The sequence below is a fragment of the Mustelus asterias genome, chromosome 2 (genome assembly GCF_964213995.1).
Source record: "Mustelus asterias chromosome 2, sMusAst1.hap1.1, whole genome shotgun sequence".
Taxonomy (NCBI): Eukaryota; Metazoa; Chordata; class Chondrichthyes; order Carcharhiniformes; family Triakidae; genus Mustelus; species Mustelus asterias.
Window position 1 is genome coordinate 61560090 of NC_135802.1, and position 16340 is coordinate 61576429.

Consider the following 16340-nt stretch of genomic DNA (forward strand, 5'->3'; position numbering starts at 1 on the left):
GTTCCAGTCAAGAGGGCACAGAAATAAAATGATATTTCAAATTATAATACTGCTCAATAGTACTCTGGAAGGTGAGCAATTTCAGAGAGTGAACAATTTGGACGGGGTTCAGCAATGTCGGGGTGGGTAAGCAGTGTTGGGAGGGGTGAGCTTTCTCGGTGGGGGACAGTGACCAGTGTTGGGGAGAGTGGGGGGGGGCGGGGTGAGCAGTGTTGGGTGGGGGAGGGTGAGCAGTATTGGGGGGTGAGAAGTTTTGGGGGGGTAAGCAGTGTCAGGAGCATGAACAGTGTTGGATGAGGGGGGGGTGAGCAGCATTGGGGGGGGGTGAGAAGTTTTGGGGAGGTGAGCAGTGTCAGGAGCGTGAGCAGTGTTGGGGGGGTTGAGCAATGTTGGGAGTGGGGGGTGCGGGTGAGCAGTGTCAGGGACGTGACCAGTGTTGCAGGGGTGAGCAGTTTTGGAGGGTGAACAGTGTTGGGTCTGGGGGGAAGAGCTGTGTAGGGGCCGGGGGGGAAATATTGATTAGTGTGAACAATACCAAGAGCAGGTGAGCAGTGTTGGTGGGTTAAGCAGTCATGGGGGTTCAGTTTTGGCAGCAGTGGGATGACCTTCAGGTTGTAACATGGAGGATGGTATTGGTGCATTTTCATCTTACCACATGGTCTCCCAACTCCCCTCACTGCTAGATTCACACTGGCACTGGGACAGGAAGGTCCTAAGACTCCAGGATAAAAAGATAAGGCACCAGTTTTGAACACAGCCAGCAATGTGTATGTACTCCTGCTCCATTGCTGACCATAAGATGTGGACTAGTATGATCATACTCTCTGTGATATGATTATATTTTCTCTCGTATTTTCCTGACAAAGCCTTTTAGACATTTGTACCTGGTAGAATGTATAGGCTGTGTTGCCAATTCCAATTGAGCTGCATTTCTGGAGATTTAATCATATACCCGAATAAGCGCCTGAGAATCATAGAATCCTACAGTGCAGAAAGAGGCCATTTGGCCCATCGATTCTGCACAGTCTCACGGCCCTATCCCGGTAACCCCATGTATTTACCCTCCCTGACACTAGCATGGCCAATCAACTAACCCACACATCTTTGGAGTGTGAGAGGAAACCGGAGCAGAGGAATCTCACCCAGACAGGGGGAGAATGTGCAAACTCCACACAGCCACCCGAGGCTGGAATTGAACACAGGTGACTGGCGCTGTGAGGCAGCAAGGCTAACCACTGTGCCACCATTGCAGACCTGCTGCCTGGCCAGAGTGAAAATGGAAATGATAATATTTTTATGTTTTGTCTGTTGGATCGCTCACAGCCAACTCTGGGAGACACTCCAACACAATCCGAGAAGTTTGACAATATAAACAAGGCAAGCCCTGCTCAAGAAATTAAAACAAATTTAATTAATTCCTTTAATGCTGATCCATTATACATATCGCACTGTAGTATTAATACATGCAGCTATCATCCAAGATGAGTTTGAGTACTTTTTTTTCCTGTGTATTTGCTATGTTACATTGACTCTCTTGTTAAGAGTTGTGATCAGTATTTATTTTACTGCCAGCCATGTTCAAATATTTAATCTCCCAAACGTTCTGCTGGCACATCCATGATGGAAATTCTCCTCCCACAATAAAACACAAGACAGGAGTGGTTGTTTAAAAAAACAGATAAATAAATGTATTTCTTGTTGCTTTTATTTAAAATGCCTGTAATGCTGTATTATTGAGGGCAAGATTGTAGTATTAGGCAGGCCTCTTTAACCTTATAGATGTGCATAGAAAGTTGTCATTATCAGTGCCGATTGCCACTGCCTCGCACTGAGCTCCAGTCAAGGGCCACAGGAACATGAAACCATTCCCATTCCCTGGGCACTTATCACAAATGGCATGCTGGGCTTGTATTGTGAGAGAGCACACAGAGCACAGTTAGTTAATCCCTTCCCACACTGCAATGCTCAAGATTGTTGCCATCTCCCATTGTGGCCAGCTAGTTCCTGACAGCTATTCACGTTCAGTCATATTCTCCATCAGTATCTCATTAGCCAAGAGCAACACATCCATTAGTCACGTATATCACGTGGAATAGGAAAGAGCACAGGGTTTGAGAGTGGAACAGATCAGCGGGTTCAGGTAACATTCAGAAAATGCTCACACTTTATTTCACCTGACACCATCTACTGGTTTCCATGTAATATAAACAAAGTACGATATAATCCATGGTACAATGCAAGCAAATTGATAGTACTGCAGTATAAATCACGCAGTAGAGTGTAGCATGAATCACATAATATACAAGCTCTGCATTGTGCCTCATGATACGCTAAGTCTGCAGCTTGAATTTCACTGAACTTCATGGATACGATATTGTGCAAAGTGAGAAGTACTCAGACAGTAGCACATCTCCAGATGTTGATAAACCTGAGCACATAACCCAGGCTGTGCTTGAGTACTGGACTGAGAGAATGCTGCACTCAGCTGGGATGAGATGGGGAATTAAATCAAGGCCCATATATTCTTTTTAATGGAAAGAGCACTTCCAAAAATGGTGTGCATGAATTCTCCTGTGTCCTGGCCAACATTTAACCCCCAACCAGAATCAAAAAACCATGTGACCAGCTCATTGGCTCATTGCTACTATGTAGGGTGTTGCTGTATGTAAATTGGCCATTATGGTTTGTTACATTAACAGTGCTTACTAAGTGCTTCGTTGGTTGTAAAGCAATTTGGGAAAGCACGATAACATGAAGGGCGCTATGTAAATGCAAGTTATTTCTATCTTTCTTAAACCACGTTACTTTAATTGCCATATAACAAACCACAAGCTGTGTATTGTTCTCTATGTAATACACTCTTAAGCATCTGTTATCTGCTGGACCATGAGTATGATTTGACAGTAAACAGCAGCAATAATTTGTTATTGCTCTCAGAAAGCAGCATGAACAGACAAGCTCAAACAATTTCTTCCATTCGCAGAGTGCCTATCGAATATTTACCAATAGTACTTGCTTGAAACATATGATACTGAAGATGCGCAGAGATGCCCGGAATTTTGAGCGGTATCAGCATAATAGGGACCTGGTGACTTTCCTGAACATGTTTGCAGATACACAGCTAGAACTGCCTCGAGGATGGGAGATTAAGACAGATCAACAAGGAAAGGTAAGTAGGCCCAAGAATACTAGCTCCCCCCCCCCCCCCCCCTCTGTAAGATTGCATGACGACAGAATGTAGAAATGGTCCTGAATCCTACAGGAAATTTCAACTCAGAGTGAACACAATGTAAAGCATGCAAAAAATATCTAGAGTTAAGAATCTACTGATGACCATGAAACCATTGTCGATCGTCGGAAAAACCCATCTGGTTCACTAACTTACCTTTCCTTGTTAGGGAAAGAAACCTGCCATTCTTACCCAGTCTTGTCTACACGTGACTCCAGATCCACAGCAATGTGGTTGACTCAAGCATCTCCCCGTGTCGATTTCCGGCGGCGTCAGATCCATGCCGGAAATCGGCGGTGAGGCTCAAAGACTATTTAAATGGTCATTTGCACAAAATTTAAATGTGATTAGTGCAGTCGGGTCTGAAGGGGGGGAGTTAGTCGGGGGTGGGGGCGGGGGTGGGGGTGGGGGGGGGAGGTGGCCTAGTTTTTAATGATATTCACACTGGTGGCCACTGCGGTGCACAGAGTGTGGGAGATTCTAGTGTGAACTCCCACTGAAAAAAACAGCGCGAATTACTTCAGTTTTCATGCATATTCGACATTTAAAATTCTTTTGGGAGAATTCCGCCTGTTATGTTGGTTTAAATAAATTACAGTGAGGCATTTTTTTAATACCATGTGACATATCTGAATTAATTTAATGGTGCATTGTTACTACGGAATGTTACTCTCCTAATGGAAATCTTCTCCATTCCAGTCATTTTTTGTTGACCACAACAGTCGAGCAACAACATTTATTGATCCTAGGCTTCCACTTCAGAATGGCCGGCTGCCAAACCATTTAACACACAGACAACATCTGCAGCGCCTGCGCAGTTACAGTGCAGGAGAGGTAAGGGTGTCCCGGACCTATATACATAAATATCAAAAATTATTATCGGCAATTTCTAAGAAGGTATTCAATGTTGCAAATTGGGATGGGTGCTGGTTGCAAGTAACATTAAACTGTTCACCACGCTGAATGTGAGATCAATACTGTCGAGAAAACCATGTGAGAATTAAATCTACAATTTCAATTCCACAAAACTATAACTTATAAGTAACAAACCCACAAGCAAAACCTCCACAAAGTTCAACTCCATAAGTGTCTCAGCCAGTGTGAAATTGAACAATGCAGACTGGATGTTGTTAGTCACATTGTCCACTTGATTCTGAGCAAACTGACCATATTGGTAGTCCACTTAAGAAGTTAAACTTCTTACCATATTGGTAGTCCACAGTGGTAGCAATGCTATACTGCATCAATTTCTATTTATAATGGGGGATGGCTGTTGGAATGAACTCGAGATTAAGCAGTGCTTCACAGTAAAAGGCACAAATTACACACCAGAAATTGAGGATAACCAAAGGGCTAATAAGACTGAGGAAATTCAGTAATTAATATCAGCAGAGATGTTTTGGAAAAAATTAAGAGAATAAACCCAACAAATCCCCAGAATCAGATGACCTACATCCTAGGGTTCGAAAATGTATTGACTGATTAGTCTGAGAGGCTGGTGTATGCACCTGTAAGAGGTAGCTGCAGAGATAGTGGATGTGCTGCTTATGATTTTCCAAAATTCCCTTCATTCTAGAATAGTTCCAGAGAATTGGAGGTGAGAAAATGTTCTCCATTATTTAGGAAAGAAGGGAAAGAAAAACTGGGGAACTATGGGCTAGTCAGGAAAATGCTAGAATCTCTTATTGCAGAAATTTTAACAAGGCATTTAACAAATCGTAGTTCAACATTCAAGAAGCTTGACACCCTCCAGAACAAATCAGCTCACTTGATGGCACCCTACCCACAAATATTAAGGCTCTCCACTACCGACTCAATGTGTGCTATTTACAAGATGCACTGCAGGAACTCCCAAACCGCTTTAGATAGTACCTTTCTAACCCATGACCACTCCCAACTAGAAGGACAAGGGCAGCAGACACATGGGAACGCCACCACCTGGATGTTGCCTTCCAAGCCATGCATTACCCGAACTTGGAAATATATCACTGATCCTTCACTGTCACTGGGTCACAATCTTGTAATTCTCTCCCTAACAGTGCTATGGGTGTACCTACACCACATGGACTATAACAGTTCAAGAAGGCAGCTCACCACCACCCTCTCACGGTTAATTGTGGATGGGTAATAAATATTGACCTAGCCGACAATGCCTACATCCCTTGAATTAATTTTTTAAAATGTTGCTGACATTACAAAACTAGGTGGGAATGTAAGCTGTGAGGAGAAAACAAAGAGGCTGAAAAAAGATTTAAGCAGGTTAGACAGGTGAGCAACAGTCTGACAGATGGCGTATAATGTGGGGGAAGGTGAGGTTATTTACTTTTGTTGTAAGAATTGAAAGGCAGAATTTTTTTTAAAGTTGTGAAACTTGTAAATGTTGATGCTCAAGGGACTTGGCTGTACTCATACAGGAAGTTAGCATGCAGGTGCAGCAAGCAATTAGGGAGACAAAAGGCATGTTGTCCTTTATTGCAAGGGGGTTGGAATACAGGAATAAAGAAATCTTGCTACAATTGGTTAGGGTTTTGGGAATAGGGTGTGCAGTTTTGGTCTCCATGTTTAAGGAAAGATACCCTTGGATTGGAAGCTGTGCAGCAAAGGTTCATTAGTTTGGTTCCTGGGATGAGAGGGTTGTCATCATAGAATAGAATCATCGAATCCCGACAGTGCAGAAGAAGGCCATTTGGCCCATCGAGTCTACATCGACCACAATCCCATCCAGGTCCTATTCCTGTAACCCCACATATTTATCCTGCTAATCCCCCTGACACTAGGGTCAATTTAGCATGGCCAATCAACCTAACCCGCACATCTTTGAACTGTGGGAGGAAACCAAAGCACCCGGAGGAAACCCACGCGGACTCGGGCCGAATGTACAAATTCCACACAGACGGTGATCCGAGGCCAAAATTGAACCCGGGTCCCGGGCGCTGTGAGGCAGCAGTGCTGACCACTGTGCCACCTATGATAAGAAGCTGAGTAAATTTGGTTGACTCTCTCTGGAGTTTAGCAGAACGTGAGGTGAGCTCATTGAAATATACAAGTTTCAGAAGGGGCATGACAGGGTAGATACTGAGAGATTGTTTCCTTTAGTCTGGAAACTCCGGAGAGCATATAGGCCCCATTTACTTAGCTTCTCATCATAGGACAACCCTCTTATCTCAGGAACTACACTAATGAACCTCGCTGCACAGTTTCAAACCCAAGTGTATCTTTCCTTAAATACGGAGACCAAAACTGCACACAGTTTTCCAAAACCCTGTCCAATTGTAGCAAGAAAATGTGTTAATTTGCTTTGGGCCCAGATGCGCGATATAACACATGAGAGGCTGGATGTACTCGGGAAATAAAGGCTTTTATTGCCAACAATAACAGAGCTACTATATACAGTATATGATCCCAGACTAAAGGGTCACCAGGCAGAGCAGTGACCTTTATACCTCTCCCAGGAGGCGGAGCCAACTGGGGTGTACCATAGGACTATATTAACAGGTAGAACAGCCCAACCCTAACCCCAACAGTAACATATCTACAGACTCATAGTACTGGCCAGACCATGGCTCAGCACGACCTGGTGGGAACCAACAATGGTTCACCACAGGCCCACACTCAGACAGCATTTTACTTGGTTCTAAAGTTTGAAACAATATGGTGCTTGATGGGAACTTTCTTTTATCTCTGAAAAGGGTAACAGGAATGCATTAACTAAATAAATGACATGGGGCTTGTACTTTGGCACATATGCTAATTAAGAATTTAGATCTGGCTAATTGCATTTCTGTTTAACAAATTAAAAAGAATAACTGTCATTGAGTGTGAGCTTTTAGTATTCACATAACCACAGCCAACGCACCCTATACTTCAACGTTTTGGTGTGTTTGTGAGTGAAATGGTAAAATGAAAACTACAATGTGAAAATGTGAAGCACCTTGGAACAATTTACTACATAAATACAAGTTGTTTTGTGTCAATGAGTGTTTTATGTCCAAAATGATGATGGATGAAAAGTAGATGTGAAGCACGTTTTATCGGTAATATGTGTAAGATGTTTTCTATTACAATTCATGCACATGGTTAAAACAGTGGCACTGTAGCCATTTCTATTGGGCAACATTGTGTGTACTTCATCATAACACAGCCACGAAAATCCAAAGTGTGAGCAAACCCCTCAGTTAAACACTTCCATGCATTTCTGTTTTAGGCTTCTGATGTATCACGTGTACGGGGCTCCTCACTGCTTGCTAGACCTCCCAACACTCTGGTGGCCGCCATCCGCAGTCAGCATCATCAGGATGTCGTACCAGTGGGTAAGAAATTGATGATTTGTTAAAATTCCCTTTTTAGGTGTAACATGACTTTACAGGAATCACAACTGGCATCCCTAAAGCATGTTACAAAAGTTTATTCTGATTTTAAAAGCATATCTCTAACCCAATATAACCATAGGTCCGAGCCTCAATTTCTGGGTTCCACAGTGTCGTTTGCAGAGTTGTTCTGTGCTTCTGTGAAAAATAAATTGGAGGTTATGCTTTTTAAAAACCTGAACTTAGAAGGGAACCAGTGTTGTAAAATAAATACCCTGGGGCGGTTGTTGGGGAGTGCTGGGGAGTTTGGAAGTGTGTGTGGCCCTTCCCTCTCAAACTTACAGTTATATTGGGACCTGCATTTCCCGTTTTTGACAGATCAAAAGATCTTAAACATAGTCTTCAACTGAACAAGGATTCTGCAAAAGGCAAACCATCTGCTGGTGGTGCGGTGCATAGTCTAGTTTCAATACCCAATCCCCACAGGTTAGATCATTGAAGTCAGCGCAGCAGTGAGGCTGCTTCCACTGACAAGGTGAAAAGTCATTCGGGGTTTGGGCTCTGATTGCTGTCCAGTGAAGCACCATGAACCTGGCATGAGTGTGAGCAAGCCTGGCTGTGATACCCCTTCCCCATTAATGAATCCACTGTCAACAATCTCTGATGAGGCAATCAAATGAGGAATGGGCATCCAGCTGAGATGTGGGAGGACTGTCAGTACTCGTGGAATTGTGCCCCATCAAGAGTCAGTACCTTCTGGGAAAATAAATTGGTTAAAAAGAGAGCAAATGCACAAACACGCCTAGGAAAAGATTGAAATCTGTCATTTCCTTTTCCTCTGTTGCAGCATACAATGACAAGATTGTAGCTTTCCTCCGTCAATCAAACATATTTGAAATGCTTCAGGAGCGGCAGCCCAGCCTCGGCAGGAATCACACGCTCAGGTAAGTGCACACTTCATCAGCTGAGTTCTCTTGTGGCATTTTTATTTCACTATATGGGACTGATATGTTTATCTGTTTTACAAAATATAAGCAGCCAAGGTCTGCCCTACCGGCCAAAAGACTGAATTTCCTGCTTTGTGGAGCTTTGGGTTTGGTCCTTTAACTTTCCCCTAATCTCTACTTCCTCAAGGTTATGGTCTCACACTTGATACTGTAAAGGGTTAACTCTATTGATAGCTACTGTTTATGCAGAAGGAGCTATGTCACAGAGGAGGTGAGTGTGAAGCATCTCGGAGAGTAGCTCCAGCTGTGACCTGGTCTTATTTTTAAATAATTAGCAGTTAGCACTGCTGCCTCATAGCGCCAGGGACCTGGGTTCAATTCCAGCCTTGGGTCACTGTCTGTGTGGAGTTTGCACATTCTCCCCGTGTCTGCGTGGGTTTCCTCCGGATGCTCCAGTTTCCTCCCACAGTCCAAAGATCAGCAGGTTAGGTTGATTGGCCATGCTAAAATTGCCCCATAGTGTCAGGGGGACTAGCAGGGTAAATACGTGGAGTTAAAGGGATAGGGCCTGGGTGGGATTGTTGTTAGTGCAAGCACAATGAGCTGAATGGCCTCCTTCTGATCAGGAGGAAAATGTGGGTGGTCTGATTAGTAAGTTTGCGGATGAGACAAAGATTGGCAGAGTTGCTGATAGTGCCGAGGATTGTCAGAGGGTACAACAGGATACAGATAGATAGAAGCTTGGGCACAGAAATAGCAGATGGAGTTTAATCCAGACAAATGCGAAGTGATGCATCTTGAAGATCAAATTTACATACGAATTATACTGTAAATGGCAGAAACCTTGGGAACATTAACATACAGAGGGATCTGGACGTACAGGTCCACAGTTCCCTAAAAGTGACAACACAGGTGGCCAAGGTGATTAAGAAGGCATATGGCATGCTTGCCTTCATCAGCTGGGGCATTTAGTACAGGGGTTGAGAAATCATGTTGCAGCTATATAAAACCTTGGCCAAGCTGCATTTGGAGTATTGCATGCAGTTCTGGTCACCACATTATCAGAAGGATGGGGAAGCTTTGGAGAGAGTGCAAAGAAGTTTCACCAGGATGTTGCCTGGTCTTGAGGGTGTCGGCTACGAGGAGAGGTTGAATAAACTAGGATTGCTTTCACTAGAAAGATAGGCTGAAGGGAGACCTGATAGGGGTCCACAAATTATTAGAGGCATAGACAGGGGGAATAGTCAGAGGCTTTTTCCAAGCGTGGAAGTATTCCACAGAGAATGGTTGATGCCTAGAATGCGCTGCCAGAAGAGGTGGTGGAAGCAGGCACATTTAAGAGGCATCTGGATGGGTACATGAATAGGGAGGGAATAAGGCATATAGACCGAGTAAAAGCAGAAGGTTTTTTTCAGTAGGGCATCATGATCGACACAGGCTTGGAGGGCCAAAGGGCCTGTTCCTATGCTTTCTCTTTTCTTTGTTCTTTGTTCTGCGCTGTAGTGATTCAATGATTCTATGATCCTCACGTGTAAGTAAATATTTTTGATCAAAAGAACATTGTCTCTCGCAATATCTCTTCTGGAGTAAGAAGCCAAGGAATTCTGAGATAAACCCACAATAACAGAGCTACGATTCCAAGGATTTACCTTGCCTCACTAAAGTGTTGGTGGACATTTTGACCATTAATTACAATAGAGCCGAGCGACTATTACATCCTGGGCTCACTAATAACATTAAAATTACTTTATTCATGTTTAAATCAGCCTTGCGCCCTTCCTGGGCGCGAGGCTGATTATGCCGGCAAAAATGGCTTGGGAGGATCGCGAACAGCCCGATGCCAGGTGCGATTTGCATTTTTAGCCTCCCGCTCAAATTTCCCGCCCTGCTCTGTTAACCGACCTGCGCACCAGGTCAGAAAGACCATGCCCAAAGACACTGTGGTCCTAATTGAATTGAATTGTGGTGCAGGTTAAATTTGGCACTTTACAGAAAACAAATAAATGCCAGTCTCCCAGCACCTTGTAAATGACAGAATGTACGTCATCTGGGTTGATGATACTCGCTATATTTGATGGGACATGGGGAATGGGGGTAAAGCCCAAGATATTTTGATGCTGCTCTCAAATGCTTTTTTAAAAGTAACCAAACTGTAACAACTGCCACAAAACTGAATGATCTCAGATTTTATCTGAATGGCAGTTCCAGTTTAGGGAGCTGTAAAGCATTGAGTTAGAATGCACTAAATATTGTAGAAACAAATCACCAGCAGAAAAAAATGAAGAGAGACCAACTAAAAGGAATGCTTTTAAAAAGAGGCTGGGAAAGGATGATTTATCTGGTATTCCAAATCCAGAAAGGAGCCTGGGTTTCATTTGATTTTTTTTCCCAAAACGCTGCTGTTTTAATGCACTGACTGACAGTAATATCCAACAACACTGTTGCACTGATTATCTCCAGACTCTGCCTAAATCCACATCCACATCTTGTATTCATTTCACAGAGCACTCTCAGGAGATGAATTATATCTATTCCTGCCATCACAGGGGCATGTCCCTGCCATTTGTTTTTAGTTTGAAATGCATAAAAGGCCCAGGGGTCTGTTGCTCTGAATTTGTTTGAAGCATCATTTTGTTGCTTCACCTCTTCATTGGCTGAGGTTTTTGAGTGAAGAATTAACAACGCTGATTTTGGCCCCCCTTTCCTCTCCCGCCCCCACCAAACTTACTGAAGACTGCTCTGTGTGAGTCACAGGTCAGTGATTACCTTTGGCACGTGGCTCCTCCAGCAACGCAACGTGTGAAAAACATGTTGATTTCAATCCTTCTGTCAATTAGTGCAGGATGATCTTTGCCCTCACCGGTGGCCACTTGACATTTGTAAGACATAGAATGCTCACGAAGTAAAATTATTTTTCGAGTTGAAAACATGATTGAATCACAGAATGGATACAAGGCAGAAGGAGACCATTCGGCCCATCGAGCCTGCACTGACAACAATCGAACCCAGGACTTCTCCCCGTAACTCCACATATTTACCACCACTAATCCCCCTGACACTATGGGGGAATTTAGCATGGTCGGTGCACCTAACCAGCATGTCTTTCGGACTGTGAGAGGAAACCAGAGCACCCGGAAGAAACCCACGCAGACAATGGGAGAATGTGCAAACTCCGCACAGACAGTCACCCATGGCATGAAATGAACCTGGGTTCCTGGCACTGTGAGGCAGCAGTGCTAACCACTGTGCCACCATGCCACTCATTGATTTTCTTTATTTAAGCAAAATCATACTGCATCCTGACCAGTTTTGATAATCACATCCTCTGGCCAAACATTACGATAGCCATGAGGTAGAAATTACTAATTCTAATGATTTTAAATTAGCAAAGTTAACCCTATGTTTAGGTTTTATTCCGTAATTCACACAACGGCTCAGCAAGTTAATATGTTACTAGCTCTGGCAGTAAATAGTACAGACTAGAAAGGACCCAGGTGCACTCCGTGGATTGTAGATACAGATAGGTACAACTAGGAAGGACTCAGATTCAATCCCTGCGCTGGGATACTGAGTGGTACAGACTAGGAAGGACCTCGATCTGATCCATCCTGGCTAAGAAGCGAAAAGTGAAGGAACATTCCCACTCTTTATTCCCACCCCATCACTCCTGTGGGACAGTGCCTGTCTTTATGGATCTTCTATGAGTATAGGATCGACTGAGATGGTACAGACAGCAAGGTTGAACAAACTTGATGCACTAACATTAAGTATAGACACTTGGGAGAGGTATAGGGGAATGGGTTGCAGCTGTACTCTAGCATGGGTCAACATCTTCAATAAGGAGGGGGGATTTTGTTTTTGTTTTTATTTTAATTAAAAAGTCGAATAAAGTGAAATATAAAATAATGAACTTCAGTTTTCTGGTGACAAAGAGTTTTAGCAAAAATATGAAGCTAAAATTACTGTTAGAGATAGTAGCAAACAAAAGGTTTATGTGTTTGTATGACATTCCTCTGTCCACAATTGTAACAGAGGTGTTAAAACATTTATGAATCTGTGAGTCCTATTCCCTCTGTCAGACTATTAAACAAAAAAATGTCATATGAACACATAGAACACTCATCATTAACATTATTAATGGAAATTTACATAGCCTCTAATCTCTTAATTTGACATTGTGTATATTTATAATTTATGCATGAATTTAAATCATAAGAAGAACATGCAAAACTTGGACAATTCCACACCAAGGGGAAAAGATGGGGAATTTTCTGACTTTATATGTGCCTAAGTTTCTGATATATGCTATAACATTTCCAGTATCTGCTATTTCTGAGTGATGGCCCTCACCAGTAGCTCAAAGTTTGTGAATTAGCACCAATGTAGAACATAGAACATAGAACATAGAACATTACAGCGCAGAACAGGCCCTTCGGCCCACGATGTTGCACCGACCAGTTAAAAAAAAACTGTGACCCTCCAACCTAAACCAATTTCTTTTCGTCCATGAACCTATCTACGGATCTCTTAAACGCCCCCAAACTAGGCGCATTTACAACTGATGCTGGCAGGGCATTCCAATCCCTCACCACCCTCTGGGTAAAGAACCTACCCCTGACATCGGTTCTATAACTACCCCCCCTCAATTTAAAGCCATGCCCCCTCGTGCTGGATTTCTCCATCAGAGGAAAAAGGCTATCACTATCCACCCTATCTAAACCTCTAATCATCTTATATGTTTCAATAAGATCCCCTCTTAGCCGCCGCCTTTCCAGCGAAAACAATCCCAAATCCCTCAGCCTCTCCTCATAGGATCTCCCCTCCATACCAGGCAACATCCTGGTAAACCTCCTCTGCACCCTCTCCAAAGCCTCCACATCCTTCCTGTAATGTGGGGACCAGAACTGCACACAGTACTCCAAGTGCGGCCGCACCAGAGTTGTGTACAGTTGCAACATAACGCTACGACTCCTAAATTCAATCCCCCTACCAATAAACGCCAAGACACCATATGCCTTCTTAACAACCTTATCTACTTGATTCCCAACTTTCAGGGATCTATGCACACATACACCTAGATCCCTCTGCTCCTCCACACTATTCAAAGTCCTCCCGTTAGCCCTATACTCAACACATCTGTTATTCCTACCAAAGTGAATTACCTCACACTTCTCCGCATTAAACTCCATCCGCCACCTCTCGGCCCAACTTTGCAACCTGTCTAAGTCTTCCTGCAAACTACGACACCCTTCCTCACTGTCTACCACACCACCGACTTTGGTGTCATCAGCAAATTTGCTAATCCACCCAACTATACCCTCATCCAGATCATTAATAAATATTACAAACAGCAGTGGCCCCAAAACAGATCCCTGAGGTACACCACTTGTAACCGCACTCCATGATGAATATTTACTATCAACCACCACCCTCTGTTTCCTATCCGCTAGCCAATTCCTGATCCAATTTCCTAGATCACCCCCAATCCCATACATCTGCATTTTCTGCAGAAGCCTACCATGGTGAACCTTATCAAACGCCTTACTAAAATCCATATATACCACGTCCACTGCCTTGCCCCCATCCACCTCCTTGGTCACTTTCTCAAAAAACTCAATAAGGTTAGTAAGGCACGACCTACCTGCCACAAAACCATGCTGACTATCACCTATCAATTCATTACTCTCCAAATAACTATAAATCCTATCCCTTATAATTTTTTCCAACATCTTGCCGACAACAGAAGTGAGACTCACCGGTCTATAATTCCCGGGGAAGTCTCTGTTCCCCTTCTTAAACAATGGGACAACATTCGCTAACCTCCAATCTTCTGGTACTATACCAGAGGCCAACGACGACCTGAAGATCAGAGCCAGAGGCTCTGCAATCACTTCTCTTGCCTCCCAGAGAATCCTTGGATAAATCCCATCCGGACCAGGGGATTTATCTATTTTCAGACCCTCCAGAATATCCTGCACATCCTCCTTATCAACTGTAATACTGTCTATTCTACTCCCCTGCAACCCAGTGTCCTCCTCAGCTATATTCATGTCCCCTTGCGTGAACACCGAAGAGAAATATTGGTTCAATGCTTCACCAATCTCCTCCGGTTCCACACATAACTTCCCTCTGCCATCTATAACTGGCCCTAAACTTGCCCTAACCAACCTTCTGTTCTTGACATACCTATAGAACGCCTTAGGATTCTCTTTAACCCTATCCGCCAAAGTCTTCTCATGTCCCCTTTTAGCCCTTCTAAGCTCGCTCTTCAACTCCCTCTTAGCCAATCTAAAGCTTTCTAGTGCACTACCCGAGTGCTCACGTCTCATCCGAACATAAGCCTCCTTTTTCTTTTTAACCAACAAAGAAACTTTTTTGGTGCACCACGGTTCCCTAGCCCTACCAATTCCTCCTTGCCTGACAGGGACATACCTATCACAGACTCGCAGTAGCTGCTCCTTGAAAAAACTCCACATGTCGGACGTTCCCAGTCCCTGTAATCTCCTAGTCCAACCTATGTTTCCTAATTCTCTCCTAATAGCCTCATAATTACCCTTCCCCCAGCTAAAACCACTGGCCCGAGGTTCATGCCTATCCCTTTCCATCACTAAGGTGAACGTAACCGAATTGTGGTCACTATCACCAAAATGCACACCAACTTCCAAGTCTAGCACCTGGTCTGGCTCATTTCCCAGCACCAGATCCAATATAGCCTCACCTCTAGTTGGCCTGTCTACATACTGAGTCAAAAAACCTTCCTGCACGCTTTGAACAAAAACTGACCCCTCTAACGAGCTAGAGCTATAACAATTCCAGTCAATATTAGTCAAGTTAAAATCCCCCATAACAATTGCCCTATTACTTTCACTCCTAAGCAGGATTGACTCCGCAATCCTTTCCTCAACCTCTCTAGAACTTTTAGGAGGTCTATAAAAGACTCCCAACAGGGTGACCTCTCCTCTCCTATTTCTAATCTCCGCCCATACTACCTCAACAGATAAGTCCTCATCAAACCTCCTCTCTGACACTGTGATACAATCTCTGACCAATAATGCTACCCCTCCCCCTCTTCTACCTCCTTCCCTACTTCGACTAAAACATTTGAACCCCGGGACCTGCAGCATCCATTCCTGCCCCTGCTCTATCCATGTCTCTGAAATAGCCACAACATCGAAGTCCCAGGTACTGATCCACGCTGCAAGTTCACCCACTTTATTGCGAATACTCCTGGCATTGAAGTATACACATTTCAAACCCTGCTCCACCCCACCTCTGCAATGCCGTGCATTGCAGTCCCCATCCATGCATCCCTCACTTTCAGCCCCACTACTCAGGATCCCTCCCCCCCCCCCCGAATCAGTTTAAACCTCCCTGCATGGCCTTAGCAAATTTACCCCCCAGGATATTGGTCCCCTTCTGATTAAGGTGTAATGCAATCACGGAAAACTAATTTTCTTTTATTGCGACAGAAAGGTTGAAGTCTCCATCAATGGGAAATGTACCTGAATGGGTCTCGGTTCAATTAACTTTCTTCATTGCTTTTTTAAAACATTATGTAATTGAGTTCCTTTACAATATTTAGATTTCTATATTTTTTAATTTCAGGGAGAAAATCCATTATATTCGGACAGAAGGAACACTTGGTCTTGAAAAGCTGTCGTGTGACGCAGATTTGGTTATTTTGTTGAGGTAAAATATTTTTTTACATCTATTTCTTTTCTGAGTTTTTTTTGACCACACCTTTATAGGGAAGTGACACCATTATGTTAACACGCCTTGTACAGGAGTTATCTGAGGAAAATGGCTAAGGTATAAATTATTAAACTCCTACTTTTTTTACAGATAGCAGGTGATCAT

The 16340-nt window shown here is 43.6% G+C and overlaps 1 protein-coding gene across 1 annotated transcript in view; it reads left to right on the plus strand.

The window, feature by feature from the left end:
- Positions 1-16340, plus strand: part of LOC144480803 (E3 ubiquitin-protein ligase HECW1-like) — a 391619-nt gene that overhangs the window by 267987 nt on the left and 107292 nt on the right. Inside the window, exons 13-17 of the mRNA XM_078200410.1 lie at positions 2984-3169; positions 3929-4063; positions 7434-7539; positions 8384-8480; positions 16089-16172. Coding sequence (XP_078056536.1) covers positions 2984-3169; positions 3929-4063; positions 7434-7539; positions 8384-8480; positions 16089-16172 — 608 coding nt within the window. The remainder of the gene's footprint in view (positions 1-2983; positions 3170-3928; positions 4064-7433; positions 7540-8383; positions 8481-16088; positions 16173-16340) is intronic.